Source organism: Homarus americanus, unplaced genomic scaffold (genome assembly GCF_018991925.1).
Source record: "Homarus americanus isolate GMGI-L3 unplaced genomic scaffold, GMGI_Hamer_2.0 scaffold41027, whole genome shotgun sequence".
Classification (NCBI taxonomy): Eukaryota; Metazoa; Arthropoda; class Malacostraca; order Decapoda; family Nephropidae; genus Homarus; species Homarus americanus.
In genome coordinates, this window is record NW_024745073.1 from 5983173 (window position 1) to 6003394 (window position 20222).

The 20222-nt window shown below is 37.7% G+C and overlaps 1 protein-coding gene across 2 annotated transcripts in view; it reads right to left on the reverse strand.

Annotated features, from left to right (window-relative positions):
* Positions 1-3267: 3267 nt before the first annotated feature.
* Positions 3268-20222, reverse strand: part of LOC121878343 — a 112183-nt gene continuing 95228 nt past the window's right edge. For both annotated transcript variants that reach the window (XM_042384510.1, XM_042384509.1), the window contains 3 exons: positions 16870-17000; positions 10084-10151; positions 3268-9179 (listed from right to left, as the gene is read on the reverse strand). In XM_042384510.1, the coding sequence (XP_042240444.1) occupies positions 8987-9179; positions 10084-10151; positions 16870-17000 (392 nt within the window). In that variant the 3' untranslated portion in view covers positions 3268-8986. The remainder of the gene's footprint in view (positions 9180-10083; positions 10152-16869; positions 17001-20222) is intronic.

Consider the following 20222-nt stretch of genomic DNA (forward strand, 5'->3'; position numbering starts at 1 on the left):
GATAAACTACTTTCCCGAAAAGTAGAAAAATCTACTTGACCCACCCTGGCCCACTTGGTTCACCTGGCCCACTTTGGCCCACCATGGCCCACCCTGCCCCAGCCTGGTCCACCCTGACCCTTGGCCCACCTAGCCCAACCTGGCCCTCAGTCATCTGGTGTTGGTGGTGGTAATGTAGCCTCCTGTCATCTGGTGGTGGTGGTGGCAGTGATGTAGCATCAGTCATCTGGTGTTGGTGGTGGTAATGTAGCCTCAGTCATCTGGTGGTGGTGGTGGTAATGTAGCCTCAGTCATCTGGTGGTGGTGGTGATGAAGCCTCATGTTATCTGGTGGTGGCGGTGATGTAGCCTCAGTCACCTGGTGGTGGTGGTGGTGGTGGTGATGTAGCCTCAGTCATCTGGTGGTGGTGGTGGTAATATAGCCTCAGTCAACTGGTGGTGGTGGTGATATAGCCTCCTGTCCTCTGGTGGTGGTGATGTAGCTAACTGAAATACTGTACCTGTTGGAGTCAATGAGGACCTCATGACACTGCAAGTCCCACTGAATTACATACTCACGTTATGTCTTCTTCATCAGTGCATATGCCCAAACACTGGATGCAGAGAATGACATCGAGGAGGCCTTTTATGCCGACCTTGAGAGAGTGCTTACCTCTTTCCCCAGAGAAGATAAGGTTGTGCTCCTTGGTGACTTCAATGCCAGAGTTGGCAGAGATGTTGTCTTTGGCAGAGAACCGTAAGGGGCAAGTATAATCCAAACAGCCTACTCCTCTTCAGCAAGTGTGCTGAACACAACCTCACTACTGTACAGGTATACCTTGATAACCGACGCATATGCATGGACTGTGAAAAGTCGACAGTTGCTGAATCAATGGTTATCAAAGCAATTAATCCCATAAGAACATAAATTTGAGAAGTTAGGGACTGGCCACCCCTCAAAAAAAATTCCCATCTACCCTTGATATATCTGTCATGCACACTGTCACGCAAGAAAATAAAGCAGACATGAATAATAAGCATTAAATAAGGAATGTAAACATAAATTGAGTCTTATTTACTAGTGTTGAACCGTTGAGTTAGCATTCCTCCCTGAAGCTGGACAAACATATTGGTTAGGTTGCATGATGGGTAATGCCCATGTCAATGCAGTAACAGCCTTGTTGAAATGCAGGCACTGTACAGACTAGAGACTGCCACCACTGTTTGTCAAAAAGCGACCAGTGCAAATGAGAAGACGGTTCAGCACAACAGAGATGTCATGCATCAGTTGTTGGATGTAACTTTTCTTGTCCAACCATAGTTTGCCTTTTTGTGACCATAGGGTAACAAAGTTTGTGCTTAGGAAAGGTGGAAAGACATGAAGGAGTAAATAATGGTGGCAATTTTCTGGAGTTTGTGAAATTGCTTTCTGTGAAATTGCTTGGAAAGTATGATGCTGTACTAGCCAAGCACTTGTGTGAAGCTAAAGGTAATCAGTCTTACCTAGGTTCTACAAGCCAGAATGACTATATCAAAGAATTTAATGATGATTACCGAGTTCAGTCCTAGCTGAAGTTCATCAGACCAAATATTAGGGCATCGTGATTGACTCAACAACTGACATGTCCCATTGTGACCAATTATCATTTTCAATCGGGTATATGTTGATGACTCCTTCAAAATACAGGAGAGATTTAAAAAATTCACAGACAGTTCCAGATCAGAAAAAAAAAATTGTTTTACTCAAAAGGGAATTCTAGATGACTTAAATCTTGACAGAAGTTGTCACATGCATTATACACAGACAGGACCAGATTGTACTGCTGTCCAGATCCCAGTGCATAAACGACCATCTTATTGATGCCGCCCATGTGCAAAGTTGTGACTAGAGACTCTCGACAGTCCGCATCTGCACTTGTCTGTTGCCATAGGACTTTTGGGGGTTTAGGGGTTCTGATGATGATGATGATTAGCTGGATGATGGCTGCACGTGAGTTGATTATGTGGTAAGGCAGGAGCGCAGGCTGTAACCACAAATCCCTTTTCCTGATCCAGTGGTGCAGGTAGCTGCAACAACTGGGGAGAGGGAAGTTACAATGGACTGCCAATAGCCCAGTTTGTTGGGTTTCGCTTTAGTAGCCTGTCCATCTTACATTGCCTTCATCCACTGGTGTAGTAGTTGGTTTCCCATGTTGGTCACCTGTTTCGCCGTTGGGTTCTTACTGGAGCTCTGTAAGCATGTCTGCCTGATGCGGGGCTCCATCGCAGATTTTTTGTTCAGGGTTAATCCGCAAGGCAGTGGGCCAGTGGTTGGTAGGTGCCAGGACATGTCCACATGCCGGTGGGTTTATGTGCCTTACATCTGGGACCCACTGCTGCTTTGAGATCCCCTGCTGGTTTAGCCTGGGGCCACAAGGCACTCGGTTACCGTGTGTTGTCACAAGGAGGCAGAGCAGGATTTGTGATAAAGAGGCTGTGTATTGGCAGGGGAAGACATATGCAAGGCTGCTTTCCTGTTCACCAGGAGAGCTAGCCAGCGGGGGTAGCTGAAAATGAAAGGAAGCAAGTAATGCATGGACCGTAACACTAACATAATGCTACCACACTAGACTACATTCAATACCCAGTCACCCTCATAGCTCTGAACAGGGCTTCCTGTCTTTCAGTGTCACATTACATCCACTACTCCATTTTCATATCAGTTCGCTCAAGTCTTACTTGTGTCATCCTCTTCAACTGCCCATGTTTCACTGCCGTACAGCATCACACTTCTCTCACCAGCTGCATACATTCTTCCTTTCACTTAGAGGGAAAGTCTTCTAGCCATCAATAAAGACAGCAGCTCAAACTTTTTCAGCCAGTTCTGACTTTTGCAACTGAGAAGGTTTCAGCATCATGGGGTGATTATTGTTTAAATGTCATGAAATAATAATAAAATTGGGTCTGTGACCAACTGGACAATTTCATGTTAGTTGAACATGCCATTAATTGGGAAGTTTGCCTGATAATGCATTTTCTTTTGGGAGTTGCCAGTTGATTAAATGCCTCCCTGTTTGATAGCTGCCTACTACCTGGTAGTAAAATGGTATATGAATATGCTTTACAAATGACAGTGCTGTAGTTAATAAAAAAAATTTGGAGGATGTGAAAAGGAAGAGAAAGTTAAGTTGAATTTGAACAAAGTAATGAGTTGAAAATAAAGAATGGAAATGCAGTGAACATGTAAAGATGTACATACATAGATGAATTTGCATCAGCTATTAAAAAAGGATAACAATAAAATAGAATGTCCGCTTGTCACATTTATTCTACACACTGTACCATAGGGCCGGATGAGGTTCAAAGTTTATGCTCTTTCACAACTCTATTTAGTTATGTTAATATTTTCAATGCAAAGGTAAATTTTTTATGAAAGAAAACTATATTTTGCCATTCATGTGAATTACAATATTTCTTTTTCCAAAGAAAATTTCACTTTTAAAGTGAAAAACAAATGCAGTACTGTATGATCATTTCTGAAATTAGAAGAGCACAAACCTTCCATGGCCCTATGCTAAAGGAACACGCGTCTTCTCACATCATGGTCCAGCAAAATAAATTAATATTAATTAACATTAGTTTCACTTGTATGCAAGGCAGTGGGTACACTATTGGCTTCCTAACATTGGCAGTGATGAACCTCCAATGAGCCTCACAGTAATCATCAGTGTACGAGATCATTGAAATCACGAGCAACATCAGCGCACCATGACCGTAAAATTCCTCTCAAAACAAAGTCATAACAACACTTCCAAGGCAAGGAGCCATATTTTCAAATTTAGGTGTTGAAGTGGCTAAAGTGTATTTGGTGTTTCAACTAGATCTGTTGGAGTTCCAACAAAGTTCATAAATGTGGCTTATGATCATGTGTTAGCTTAAAGTAGCCTCCACAATGGAATGATATCTCAGTTCCTCACACACACAAGCACCGAGAGTTGAATGAAATGGCATTACAAATGGTTATCATCTGCAAATGCAGGCAGTAATTGTAGCTGGCACACTTGTTACTGACATACCCTTATTGTTAATAACCTGACTGTTACTGGCAGTGCTAGTTTCAAGTATCACTATAATAACAAAAGTATCTGGAAAATACACTTAAGACATACACCCCCCAACAAAAGTAAATATATAATTGAAACATCCAATGCTTGAGATCTCCACTTTGAGAAATGAGATACTTCTGACACTAACATCAGCTTACTTATGCAGTAAACTGATTTAAAGGTACAAACATGAACTTTGACTCATGAAGCTGGTGGCTATTGCCTCATATGTGCTCACAATTCAACTACTGTAATAAGTATTGGGCGCTGATGTGCTGAGACAGGGGCATTGAAAATGTAGTTAAAACTGAAACTATACTATACAAGTAGTCAATCACTAGCAGTAAGTCCCATGTAATTAAGGTTACAATATCACCCTAATTTCATATAGATTATTTGCCATGTAGTCAGACTAACTTCAGAGACAAGATTTACTTGCATTTTACAACAGCACCCACAATTCATACGCATCACACTTTTCCAGCCCTACATGATGAGTAGGGACTCAAAAGAACATAAGAAGCTGTGATATGTTCCCTACTGCAGAGGAAAGGCACTGGATATGCTGTGGCCAGGGCTCTACTTGTAGCAAAATTATGGGGGTTAAGAAGAAATGCCCATTTAGGATCTTGCATCAGGAATTATCAGGGGTGAAAAGAGGAGTCATTTTATGAAGCCAATGACAATGGCTCATATTACAGAAGTATTTCATAAAGACATAGTCAATAAATTTACTGCATCTTGGTTCAATAGTAAATAATACAAGATTTCATGTTTTCTATTGACACAAACTGACTAATTTCCTTTTGTATCTGTATGAATGAATAAGCAGCAACAAAGAAAACTTGCATAACTGATGGACCTACTTAAACTAATATTTATATAATTGTCTGATGGACTTGTGGGCATCTTTTTGACATAGTACACCAGTGTAGATCCCAGGATAGCACAGTGACTAGCTCGGAGCACACCATGGCCAGTGATGACCTGCTCTTCGGCTGGTCACCAGATTGAAATTAGGTCCTTAAACTGTTAAATGATGTACACAAACCATTACATCAGTGTCCCAAGAGGAGCATCAGTTTTTACATAGAATCATAAGACCTAAATTACAACTCATATTGTTTCATTGACAAGAGCTACTTGAAAACTGGAGGTTTCTTATCTCTAATGAAGTCACATAAGAGTCTGAATTGTTAAAAGTCATGGCTTTTGTGTTACAAATCCCTGGCCATTTAGATGAAAGCACAGCCTATGTAGGTGTAACTATGAGAATCAAAAGTAAATTGAGCACATAATAGTTAATACTTTTGGAAATTAATGTTTTAATAAATAATAGTAACTATGAACTTAAAAGGCATTACAGATATATAATAATAAAAACTCCCCTATTTTCACCGCCCTATCCTTCCTGGATATTCCTATTGAGATATTGGTGAACCATCAGGGTAACCCTCAATTAAGTACAGAAGGCGCAAAGCCCTGGGACATTAAACTGGTAATCTACAATCCTCATAATTAGTACAGTACTGCCCAGATTTACAACCTCATCAACTTAATGGTGTCATGTACCACAAACAGAACTTTTAAATGACTAATGTGACACCCACAACACCCACATTCACTATTTGACCATTGTGCTCTCTCTCTTGTCTTCTTACAACTTTTTCTATGTCTTCTTTATCTAACACATGTTCAAAGTTATGATAATGAATACAGTTCCACTTACTCTGCCTTATTTCCCATTGTGCTATGGACACTTAGGATGAGTATATAAAGTAGAAAAGTACAAAAAATAACAAAACAGCAGCTGTATAAATGTTCAACAGCTAAAAAAAAGTGTACGTAGAAGACTCTGGTCAAATAAGACATTCTAACATATATTTAGTATTCAAAAAAGGAGATGCATAATTCACACACAAAAAATTTACCGTTAGTGTGTTTTCAGTATTCTTAATACTCTATTAAGAGTAAGTTTGCTGACTGAATTTTGTCTTCTAAATACAGCCTGAAGTTACATTGTACTGAAGGCAAAAAGGACACAGAAATATATAAATAAATACAATATTAACCACATCCTCACAGGACAGGTTAAAACTAATGAAAATGAAATTGGGAAATGGATGTACATGTTGCATATGGCTTAGGCTGCAGCCATCCCCGGGTTACTTAAATCAACAAAGAACATGATAACATATGGGAATACTGTGGGTATACCTGGAGTACCCAGGGTTAACCTACACTCTCCACCACTCGACCTAGCTTTTCCAACAAGTACTTCAAAAGGTAACATAATATTCTGTAAAAATGCACCAATGCAATCTCTAGTAATATAAATTCCTTTTTTTTTTACAGCACAATTAAAGTCCTTTATACAGTAAGTTGTCTTAAAATATCAGAACAAACATGGAATGAATGTAATGTAATTTGTAAATGGAAAAATATGCTCAGTAACTAATTTCTACAAAGCTTGTTGTGTTAAAATCATTATTGATATTTTATTACATTGATCATATTAGTCAATATTCATACAGTAACTGCAATATCATGCCAGATGAAATACCCCATTTGCTCTGATGAATTGGCTTCAGGACATGAGGCTTCTTTTAACAATGTCTTAAAATCATGGCGGAGAAGTGCAGGGGTCCCAAGGTAGGGGTGGGTGGGTTGGGGGTGGGGGAGTAAGGGAATGGAGGGGTGCAGGGTTCGAAAGCAGTGTCACTTGGTAAGCAAATATACACAATTCATATAAATGTTAACTTTCATTTAATTTTTCTTTTTAATCAAACTGTGTGTATATCAACTTAGTTACATGCTCTGAGTGAGCTTTCAATAATCTATTTTACTGACTTGAATCAACATCAAATGCCCATTTTTTTGTTTATATGAAGGATTATGTAAAACAGCTGAGGTAATACAAATCACAAAAGAAACCTGAGAAAGCAAATCTATTACTACTATGACATTAATAAATTAATAGTGCACAGTTCACTTTACATTTCCTGTAACATTGACAGAGAGCCTTTATATATTCTAATCACAAGTGAGGATCTTCCTATACTGTACTGTAGCCCAGTCCATGAGTAAAATACAAATCTTTAAGCTTAAACTTAAGCACTGCTTTCTCAACCCTACACAACCCAAAGTGACTAGTATGACAGTGCGACTCAGCAAAGAGCCAACTCGCCAACCTTGATTTTTGTGGCTAGGTAGAAGAAAATGGATGCCTAAGCCAGTTCTGGTTCTGTTATAGTTTGTGACGATAAATAATATATCCAGATTTTAATAGGTAACAAGTTTGCACTGGTTCATAGTATAGATTTTCCACTAGAGTAAAACAAATTACTTTTAGGTTATGTAGATAAATACTAACAACTAGAATTTATAAAAGATGGTTCAAACTATGTCCCTTACTGAGGCATACAATTATCTTCCACCACATCACATATTTGTTAACAGGGTAACAAGTCCCTGCATTCTACAAAGAGATCACATTGAGCGTATCTGAAGTCTGTCTGTTGGTGAGGAGGGGTGATGTATTACTGCTATGGGTGGGTTCACTTTTGTATAAATATGGCACCAATGTTGGGCATGGGAGGCAAAAAGTATTCACCAACCCTCTATACAGTACAAGAGTAGTTAAAGCAAAGGAAATGGACGTGAAACTGAGTACAGGAAATTATAAAATGGTAGGTAATTTGATATCAAGTATACAAATTAAACAATGAAAACAAATCACATTAACAAAGAGTCTAAGAAGTAAATCTAAATTGACAAACAGGTGAGACTAAGAACCTAGCTGCAGTTACCATAATATGGTACAAAATGCTTTGTTATACATTACAGTAAAATGTTCACGACAACCCTATAAAGTGGACATAAAAGAAATAAGGACAGGAAATGAAAATAAAATATTAAGACAATATAAAATACAATAAAATAATTAATCTTATATTAATGGGCAGTGTTGGCATTCTAGGAACTATCTCGAGCCAGACCCCACTGTAGTCCAAAGCTTTGAGGACTTATAAATAACAAAATAACATTCACACATGAAGCTAACTTATAAATTGGGTGGGGGGGTGGGGGGAGAGAAGAAAAAGTAAGGTGGGGGTAATCCTCCTACACCTTATCTGCAAACTGGCATAACCAGATCTGCTGTACAGTGTTAAGGACAGTGTATTAGAAAAAAACTATATCGAGTTAGATACATACAACATGACAAACAAACAGACATAATGGGCACCCGTTTTGTTGTTTGTGGCCTGGTCTGGCTTAGATGTTCCTGATGTCTGGCAGTGGTGTTTTTTTGGGTGGCCATCTATCAGCATTACAACTCCACTTTACAGATAAATGGCAGCTATTCTACTGTTAGTAATCAGTCTCTATGACTCTATTACTACTAACCATTACAAATCAGGTATTTAATATAAATACATTTTGCATTATCTGACAACAATAAATAAAAAGCATCATGATTTTCAGGTAAGATGCCATAAATCTTTCTGGGAGGAGCAATGTTGGCTCACAAGGATGACATATATTACCCTAACACTGGTCACTTGACCCTTTTACACATAATAATAGTATAAGAGCTCCTGGCAGTGGACAAACTATGCTGGTTGTTCTACTCTCACACTATTTACAAATATACATAGGCAACTGTACACACAGATACATGCTTCTTTTTTAGTTTGCACAGAATATCATTTTTTGGTCCAATATTTGGTCCATTCACTTGGATTCCTATAATCGACAAGTTCAACATTCTGAGCTCCAACTGTGGGCACTACAACATCCCTCAAACACAACACCTGGCTGGGGAATGCTCACACCACACACACACACACATTGTGTTACTCCGTAATGGAATGAGATCAAGACCTAACTTTTGTCTTTAAAAAAATTACTTTCTCCCTAACATCACACTGCTTTAGATATATCTAAAGATAAAGATTTTGGACATGAGGGGCATTTGCGTCTGTGTTTTTGAGGCCGAGCTAAGCTTGGAAAGCATAACTGAGTAACAGCTTGTTTGGCTTCTGGGGACAGCTGCTCTAGGGGCACACTCCGCGATTCTTCAAGCTGGTCCAATTCAACCCACTCATCAGCAAGTCTGCAAATAATTGAAACAATTACCTTGTATAAATTCTCAAATTCGTTACATAGCAGGGATTCATAAACTCATTCACCCACTCACCTGTGGTGAATGAAAAATCTTAAAGGCAGGTTAAATTTTATATTTATTACCTAGTCGGGTGCGTTAAAATTGTGCTGCCTGTGAAATATTATCTCGTAACTTTTACTCAATCACTTCAAATGTTATATACATGGTACAGTATTTCCATAATTTGGAATATATTTTGGGTTAGTAAAAATCTGTGGGCAAGTAGATTTGAGAAATTACTAGCCTAATGGGCTAGTGGAAAATATATAGATTCGAGCAGGCCTACCTAAACATATTAATTTAAAAAGCATACTGTACTTGTAGAATAACAACCAAACATCCTAACAACACAATTTCAAATGTACTGCACAATGAAAATCAATCATAAAGCTTGAAAAAAAAGAGGGGGGAGGGGGTGGATATTTCTCAGATTCTATGGACAGTATTCTATCACAATCTGGCCCTGGGCAGACAGCTAATTTTGGAAGAGTTAAGGTTTCCCATCTGTCTGACAATTGCATACATTTACTATTTGAGATAAATGTACTGAAGTGATCAATAAAGTTTATTCACTTTTAGTCTGCAGCCTATACAGGTATGTGATGTTTATACTGGTCATGTTAGTGTTAAAATTATACTGTACAGTACTAAAAAATGCCTATACCTACAAGTTTTACCAGTAACATGGCTCTTATGTTCTAATATTATTAACTTTTAATTAATTGCATAATATCACCAAGGTAAAAAACCCAGTCTTGTAGTTTCAAAGCCGAGGGCTAGGATGACCCTGCCCACAGGAGGCTTTTGACTTAAATCAACACAAAACAATTAATACTTAACACAAGGTACTTACACTCCTGGTGGACACCATCTTACTAGGACCTCTTTACTTCCTTTGGAACAACTCCGTCTTGCTAGAACCTATGGGAACAAAAATTACCAAGTTCAAAAAGTGAAGAGCATTTATGTCAAACCGCATAAATGGATCACCTTGAGGTAGACAAAGTACTGTACAGTACTCCATTATACTGTACAGTATTATACAGAATATTCTCTTTTGTATGGTAGGCTGTTACAAGACAAACAAAGAACTGAAGGCAGGCATCACTTGAAGACTTGATGCCCCAGGTTATTTCACCTGATGATTAAACACCTAAACACTAACCTAACTTAATGTAATTTAACCAAACCACCAAAGGTAGCAATGTGGTGTTAATCATCAAGTGCAATAAGCTAGGGTGCCTAATCTTCAGATGATCTTAAGTTGGGACTTCACTATGGAAAATCATCCTACTTTGCACACTTAAGACTCATGTACAGGTGATGTAACTACACTGCCCAGAAGAAAAGCAATTTTCTGATTCATCTCAATAAAGGCATAGGTAACTGAACAATTGAAATATAGTGATATCTCCATTAGCCAGAACAATTGGTGCAGAGCACTTCCGGAAATGAGAGATTTCCGGATAACGAGATGACTCTATCAAAGCCGGAAAAAATCCCTTATCCCCAGAATTTTCTGAGTAACGTCAAAATTTTCTCGAAAGTTCCAGAATGATGCATTATTTCAACACTCGAACCTGGAAAAATATCCCCCATCCCCGGGTACTGGGAAATTTTTTTTGTAATTTTCCAGAAAATGTGCCCCTTTGGAAAATTGTTCCCAAAGCCAGAATTTTCTGGAAAATTCCAGCTTTGGGAACAGTTTTCCAAGAAAATTTAAATTCTGGCTATCGGAGAGTTCCAGGTTTGAGGGATTACGGCTAACAGAGATAATACTTTAATAATAATAATAATAATAATAATAATAATAATAATAATAATAATAATAATAATAATGAAAAAAAGTTTGGAGCATTACAAATTCATGCTCAAATATTGTATGATCACAAAGGTAAATTTTCCAAACATATCCCACAACAGTTGCGGTCAAAATAATAGTAAATTGTGATCCAGTTCACAAGGAGTTAAAGAAATATTTGTAACAGAGACAAATACAGTACAGTACTGTATAGCATTAATATGTTTAAAAAAGATGTTTTATGATATTATAAGAGTAAACTCCCCAAGGCAAAGGAGAATTTGTATCTAAGTGCAGTACTTATACTGTATTGTATCTGGCACAGTATTAAGAGGCCAAGAAATACAGTGCAGCTCTTATGAACAATAAGCTACTGAAGAGGGAAAGCTGTGGGGTGTTCCCTTATTTTTGTCAATAAGTAAAACTTCTTTGCATCAAACACAGGGAGGTTGGGGGCTTCAAGGCAGTAGTTTGCAATCGCAGTTTTTTTTTCAAATAAGCATTCTAACACAAAGTAAGTGCTGTTCCAACGAGTGGGGACATCTTGTATTAATATTGTACAGTGAACAAAGATAGTACGCATTTACTGACCCAGAATATTTAATATATGTTAGAGAAAATAAAAACTGCTAGTTACATTCCAGAGTAGTTCACTCACGGTTAGATCTGCCATATGTGTAATAATGGAAATGGATAGTTTTCACTACCAGAGACAAAAATTAAAAAATAAAACTATGAAAGTATCGGCTGAAAATTGGCCGATACCAATACCTGTACAACAAAAATGGGCCAATACTGGTGATACTGATACATCAGTAGATTCCTACAAGACATATCATCAGTACTTTTGGACAATGGGGATGGATGGTGATTATTTTGTGAAGTTGGCAGAGTCCATACCAAGAAGACTTGAGCATGATAAAATCAAAAGGAAATATAACTAATTACTAAATAATATGAAAATAAAAGTTTGAATGTGTAAAAAAATATTTTATGTATCCTTTATATGTGTGTTTATCTGAAAACCATGCAATATTAGTCCACCAGCCAAATCCCAAAAGAGGTCTAGTGGTACCAGTTGTTAGGGTGATGTATGGGGTTCATCATCAGGATAGATGTACAGTATAGTCTGCATTTATGCTGTTTTTGTTTACGCGTTTGGTCATTTACGCCGTGCCTTGCCAGAATGAAACTGCTTTAATTACACGGTAAATTTGGTCATTTACGTGGCGGGCGGCTGGAGAGGTCCAGACCACTGAGCCATTTTTTACTCACAAGGTCCATTCTTGGCCATATGCGGGAAGCGGCGCGATGAGTGGTGCGCATTAGGCCGCTCTTACGTTACCACTGACGTCATATCGGACTGTGATTGGGCCACGCATCCTTACCACCCACGCATTCCCTCCGCCGCTAGCTGTGATTGGTCTAATGTAACATGACGTGCCCTGCCACCAGAGGGAAGAAGTCGCTGACCTAGCAGGGCCTGTCTCATTATTCTCAGTCCGCGTATACAGTTCTGTCTTGTGCCCGCTATTCCCCTCGCAACACACAATGGCTTCCGCAGAATCCCCACCACCAGAGAAAAACATTGAATTACCTGGACCAAGCCATGATAATGTGAAGGAAATCATCGAGTTGGGGGAGAAACTTAAGCTCATCCTTGACAATGACCCAGACAAGTATCGGTATGAAGTGTTTAATAACCATCTGACGAAAGTTATGGAGCCGTATATCCAAATTTATCTCGACAACATCAATGCTAGTCGTCAACGTAGTATTGAGGACTTCCTCGAAAACCTCTGCGAGTAGTGAAAGTGATTCACTGGAGGGCAACTATTCTGCCCTCTGCCTCGGAACCAGCCATCCACGTGTGCCAACCCAGCTTTTCTACTAACGTAAGTGTTAAAAAACCTAATATTATTGATATTTCTCTTAATTATTAATTGTGTGTGCATACCATCATAAAATTAAGATGTTATTTTTACTACAACGTACATATTGTGTCGGAAAAAGTGGAGTTTGGGGGTCGGCCAAGTCTCTATTTCAATTAATCCCATATGTTCTGTTATTTCATTTACGCGTTTCTCGTTTTATGCGGGCCTCCATGGGTTCAATTGACCGCGTAAATGCAGACTATAATGTACAGTAATACCCCGATTTACACGGTCAATTGAACCCGCAGAGGTCCGCGTAAAACGGGAAACGCGTAAATGGAATAACAGAACATATGGGATTAATTGAAATAGAGACTGGGCCGACTCCCAAACTCCACCTTTTCCGACACAAAACCGACACAATACTTATGTTGTAGTAAAAATAACATCTTAATTTTATGATGGTATGCACACACAATTAATATTTAAGAGAAATACAGTCGCCAGGTTAATGTCCATTCAAATAATGGACTCAACTCCCCCCCCTCTCTTCACTCGCTGGCTCCCCCCTCTCTGAGAAATGTTTGGGTTAAAACAGTATATTTACATTTTTAGTAATAAATAATACCTCAGACTAAAGTTAGGATAATATAATTGACATTGCTGGATTCCTTGCAAGACCAGGAATATTTTGAATATACACGTCATATATTTTGCACAAAAGATAACATATTTGCTCTGTGTAAACAAAATTCTTACATTAGATCTAAAATTTGTATGTCTAATGCAAAATCCATGATGTTTATAATCAAAATGATCATCAAATTGTAAGAATTCCAGCAATGTAAATTATATTCTGGCCGGGTAATTTGTATGAATTTTATGAGCTAATTAAAAAAATTATACTTCACCCGCGTATATGAGTAGATGCACCGCGTAAAGTGGGAATTCCGGTTCTGGCGGGGTACCGCGTAAATGTAGAAATGCGTAAACGAGAACCGTGTAAAGCAGGGTATTACTGTAGTCTGAAAGTGCTGCAATTTTTTATTACAGAACCATTTCCATGGCAACCATCAATAATTTATGACAAATACATATTTGGTGTTGAATGAAAGGTCTGACATTACTCTAAACAACAATGTCTCATTGTTATTGCTCAGCTAATTTGCATATAATTATGACATCACAACCTTAAAAAATTTGAATTTTTTCCATTTCTTACATTTTCCATTTCCACTGTGTATTTGTTGTTGCATCTTGGTGGCTCAAAATGGTGCTGTCCAAAAAGAAATATATCTACTGTAGGTCATCAAAAAATTTTCATTGTAAGGAATGAAGGTTAAGGAAATTAACAATTAAGCCTTAGCTTTAGGGTTATGTAAATGACGATTTTGAGTACTTAACCCCTTCACTATGTGGATGCCACTTTTAATGTTTTATGTGGCTAATGCCAGATGATTTTTTTCAGCACAGAGGGGATCCCGTACACAAGTGTAAGTAAATTATCTCCCCCTAAGCAAAGGTAGGTCTTCTCAGGGTTGATAACTCTGCAAGTATAATGTATCCTGTCCTTTATACAAGTCTTATTTTAAAAATTTTATAAATCTTAATCAGGATCTGTGTCCAACTCAAAGAAAGAGTCCTCAATTCCCAATTGCTGCAGTTCTCAACACTGCATTAGTATAAAACAGATTAGTATAAATCAGAACACAACATATCATCTCTGTGACATTATACCTCTGCATAGAACAATCTGCATGGTAGCTACATTGAGTAAATGCTAGTACAGTGGTCCCTCGATTAACGAACAGTTCAATTAACGAAATTTCGGTTAGCGCATTAGCTCCCATAAGGATTTTCAGTTCCATTAATGAACAAAACTTCGATTAACGACAGCCTTACGAGAAACACGCTTTGTTGTGCGCATCAGCTGATCGGCTAGTCCGCCAATACAGTAATTGGTTCTATGTTTACATTCGTTTACAGTGGAGTAAATATCAATAAAGTTGTGCTCTTGAATATTTTTGCATTTTTTATATTAAAATTATTGGTCATTCTGAAATTTAGTTAACATATTGATAATATACAGTGCAGAAATTATTATGAAACATGAAGAAGGCATTAGAACCAATGCACTCTGTAAAGAATATGACATGTCATCATCGACTGCCTCAACAATCAGCTGTTTGATATGTAAACAAAGCTGCCAGGAATACGACATACACACCTCAAAGTAAGTTAAAATACAGTATTCTCTTGTTTTTTATTTATTATTGTACAGTATACTGTATAGTACAGTACTGTATTTAGTTTACATTTAATGCTTTGTTAATTCTATTACCGGTAGACGAAATTTTTGGTTAACAACCGACTCTGTGGAACCAATTGTGTTCATTAATCGAGGGACCACTGTACTGCTTTGGGTACTCAAGGAAGCAACATCATGTTTGGTGCAAGGTGCCAATCATCATCAATCATCCACCCATTGCCAGCAGGTGACACCTTCAGGTACTGGTACGGTGTAAACTTCTAAATTCATGGCAGTTTCTCATTTGTTGTGTTCATCTTTGCAAACAATTTGTGCCATACTAAATCAAACAACACATGTTTCTTTCCACAGTACAATAGACACACCAGTGACACTTAGACCTCCTTGGTTTCCTGGGTGATGTCAGATACTGTCTCAAAGTTGTTTTAGACCACCAATCAATTCAGGATGTGCTTCAACCATCTTCAGCCTTTTTTGCTTTCCTACACAACCGAAGGTAGCATATGGCTCATATCTCCTCTGAGTTCATTTGCCACAACATGCATTGGAATGAATCTCCTTCTTTGACATACACCAGTCGCAAAAAAAACACTCTTTTAAACTATGCATCCAGCAGTATCATGAACACATAGATGCAACATAGAAGTAACCGATTTACTCTCAGTTTCTATTTCCCATGTGCAATATGAAGAAAATGCAAGTCAGCTTTTTCACCTGTACTGAGCTCCAGTACTTCACTGTGGCCTCCTAGAACCACCTTCAGCAAAGGTATACCTCACAGCCAGGTTTCAGCCTATGGTGTAACTTGATGATCCAATCATGTAGTAGAAAGTCAGTAATATTGACCTTGTTCTTTGCATTTGACAACATCTTCAAGCATTATTTTGGAAGTGGTGTCAGTTCTGTTGGGTTCCTTTTACCTTGTATTTGAACACTGCCACAGCAGAATCTTTCACCCGATATGATTGATTCCTCATTCGCAAAGTTGTCACCAACAGAAGCAACATACTGGCAGTTCAGACCAAGAATAGTATCCAATAGCTGATCTGAGAGCTCATCAAACGTGATGCACATCGTGGTGTCAGTATCCTAAGTAACATCATGAGATCAATTACACCCAGTGTTGGCTTGCTAGACTTTAGCAGTTCAACAGTGGCATGGTCTTTCTCAAGCCATGGTAGTATCCCACTTTTCTGTGTCTTTCTGAGTGACACATCTAGGTTAAAGAGAGAAAATGTAACAATCCCTTCATGTCCACATCTCAAGGCTCTTCAATGATCTCCTGGATTGTGACCTCATCTGCTGCGATGTGGCTTTTGGTAGCCTCCTTGTGGAGGTCACCACTATCTGTATGATGAAATCCATTCATGCAACAACAAATGCACAACAGAAATGAAAACTAAAAAATGGAAAAATAAAATTATATGCAAATTACCTGAACAGTAACAATAAGACATGGTTGTTTAGAGCCATCTCAGACCTTTCATTCAACACCATGTTAATAGCAAAATTGTAGCAGTTTCAATGAAGATAGGTTTTTGTGATAATTTGATGTTGGTTGCCATAGAAATGGCTCCGTAATAAAGAATTGCACCACTTTCCGACTCTACACCCACCCAGGTGCAGAAACCTAGCACTAGCTGGTAGACTATATGCCTAAAACTACTTTTTTACATGTCTTTGTAATGTACTAACCTGTGGTCTCAGTGTGAAGGTTTGACTTGAAGGCTGAGTAGCACCTCCATTCTGTATCTGCGTAACACACATGAGCCTCCACCGTACACATTCCATCACACCCACATCAAACATATCAAACATTCGGGCAGCTGGAATAAAATTTGTTGTAAATGTACATTGTACCATTAAATTTTTGGCTATATTTATGAATATGGCAACTAAAGCCCTTGAAATTTAAGAAATTTAAGAAATTTGTACAAAACAGATGGAAATGACTTTTACTACAGCTGCTACTCTTCCTACAACATCTCATATCATAGCTAACCATAATTTGACTCTGATAACTATAGTGTATATAGTATTAAAACTATCAATAGACCAACATCCAGTTTTGTGAAATATGTTTCTATAGTCTCAGAACACTAATAAACAATTATAAAATTGGCAAGGATTCTGTAGAGAAGACTTCAATCAACTCATGACACTGACAGGCTCTAGAAATTAACCTGCCAGACCATTGGCAATGTTCAAGATCATGAAGCATAGGGTATCCCTATAGGGAGGAAATCACGACCGTAGGAAATGCCTACACCATTGGAGTAGTGCATATTCCAAATTGCTCACACCGTGTGCCTTGCTCCAGGGCTATCAACTTGTGAAAATGGGTGGTCTTTTTGACTACTGAAAAGCTTATATCTCCATTAATATCAATTTGCACAATAACCTAGAAAATTTATTCAGAATTCAATTCTACAAAAAGTTATTTGACACATACTATGGAAAAAGTGTGCAGGTTAACGAGCAGAAAAATTTTTGAGAAAAGAAAACGACCAAAATAGAAAAATCAAAATAACCTAATGAACCAAACACAATGTTTCTCATATATCGGCATGCACGACTTTTCCTACCAAACTTAACATCTATCTACGTAGCTTCCAGTCTAATCGCTCTGATAGATAATATAGTTTCTTTAAACACCAGTAGCGTTTCTAAAAATTAGGTGAAGTCTGCTTATTGTTTTATAATATTGTACATTATTTTTTAATTACTCGAAAGTATATTCAAACATGTCTTACATATAGATACTGTACTAATAAATGCATAAATTATTAATGCATTTTTTAATAGGGAAAACCCCCTTCCCATGAACATTCCAGTAATCCTTAGGCAATCCATACGAATATCACTAAGCATTGATCATGCCGTGCAATACACTTCTTGAATATCAACTGTATGCATGGGGATACTGGTACCCTACGCTTCACGTTTCTGAATACGACCACATGACTTATCCAAGCTGATTTTCTTAAAACACCCAAGTGATCTTTCTAGCGATTTAACTTCAAACCTTTTACTGCTTAAGTTAACTGAACATACCGTCATATCGTGGGCCAAAGGCTACTACTTTTGAAGACAGATATCACCTAATCAAGGGACCATCCATAGATCTCAGGGTTGGCAACCATGGTCCTCCATTTACAGGTGTTTTGGGCTGTCTTTACCAATCCTCTACCTTCCCTTGTCCCTTCTACCCCCAATTTTACCCATAGTTAATCTACCATTATCCCCTTATTTCTAATTATATTACCAAAGTACCTCATTTTCTGCTTTCTGTGAATTTTCATTATACTTGTTGTTACTCTCGTCAATTTTTGCACTTCTCATTTACTTTTTCTCTCAGAACAATTTGTCTACCATTCTCCTGCAGAATTTCACAAATCTTTTTCTCAAACCTAAATTAATGTGCCTATTGGAGAGATCTCTACTACAGTATTTGACCTATTCTTGTATAATTTCTTTTGCATCACACTTATGCTTATTGATTCAGTTCATGCTAACAAATCAAAGTGCAAAGAAGAAAAAAAAAAACTCATGATGTGATAAGGCCTTTCTACAACAACCTATATTTAATCGAGACCAGTGTAAATGTCCAATCAAAACCTTCCCTAGCCATTATTCTACTGTATTTCAAAAAATAGCTAATGCAATATTTCTTTATATAATTATTACAGTAGTGTACTACACTCTAATGTATCAAGGGGGAAAATGTTGCCTGTATAATCTTGAGTAATGTGCACTCCCACCCCCCTCTGTCTCTCTACCCCCCCTCTTGCTCTATCCCATTTTTCTCTTTCTCTAACTCCCCCTCTTTTATCCTTCTCTTCTTCTCTCTCTCTCTCTCTCTCTCTCTCTCTAGCTATCTATCTATCCCCCTCTCTCTCTCTCTCTCTCTCTCTTTCTCTCTGATTCATGTTTAATACAACTAATATGTGTAGAGCTAATAAGTAGAACTGATAGACCCACTGAACATAAACTAAAATTATTTTTCATGGTTGATGGTAATTTTTGTTGTTGTTGTTCACGCACGCACGCACGCACGCACACACACACGCACACACACGCACACACACGCACACACCATACTTAAGCCATATCAACTGGGGTACAGTACAGCATATAAATGATACCGACCTCCACTCACATGCAAAACTATGACATCTGCTGGATAAACATGACCCACCTCTCTTTAAACATCTCTCACATACTTATTAATTATTATAATAAAAATAAATAAATAAATAAAAAAATTCACAGAGATGGAAACAGGATGCAGGAAAGCCTATAAGCATATTAAAAGAATGGGTGATTTTTTTTCAGTCTTCAAAGTAAAAATAAAACCAAAGTCATGTCAGGTGTATTTAGTGTATGATGACAAGGCTTATATTACCTTCTCTGTCATGTTAATATTGCATAAATAAATTAATATTGCATCAGTAGAGCAACTTTTGAACAACACTCCCATGGTTTATTTTTATTACAGGCTGCTAGCAGTTTTAGAAGCAGCCACACAGAGAGAGATTAGAAATATACTGAATACAGATTGTACTTCCTGTAGGTACCGTAATCTTTCAGAAACGATTCTCTGCCATAAGGAATAAATCAAACTACTGTACCTAAACTACTCCTCTCATGTTCAATGATTATGTTAACCTAAGTCGTTGTCTACCTTTATTTATGCTTTACAAGAATTATTAGAATGAAACTTTATACTACCAGGGGTATAGGTCTTTTTTCTAATAAAATTTTCTTGGGTTATAGTAAAAATTCCAATTTTCTGTTTTCTAAGGCCAAATTTTTTATCAAGGATTACAAGCCTTAGGCGACTGACATGGCACTTAACACTTAAAAATCCAACAGCAAACACATGGATATTAAACCTCTTGTAAACATCATTACAGTATACTGTACAGTACTGTACATTACTCTTGAAATGTGGATCACAGAAGTCAAACAGAATATTTGGTAAATGATTCTTGAAGTGACTGTCATTCTACATTGTGTATAAAACTGGTGGAGTCAAGAAACAGAAG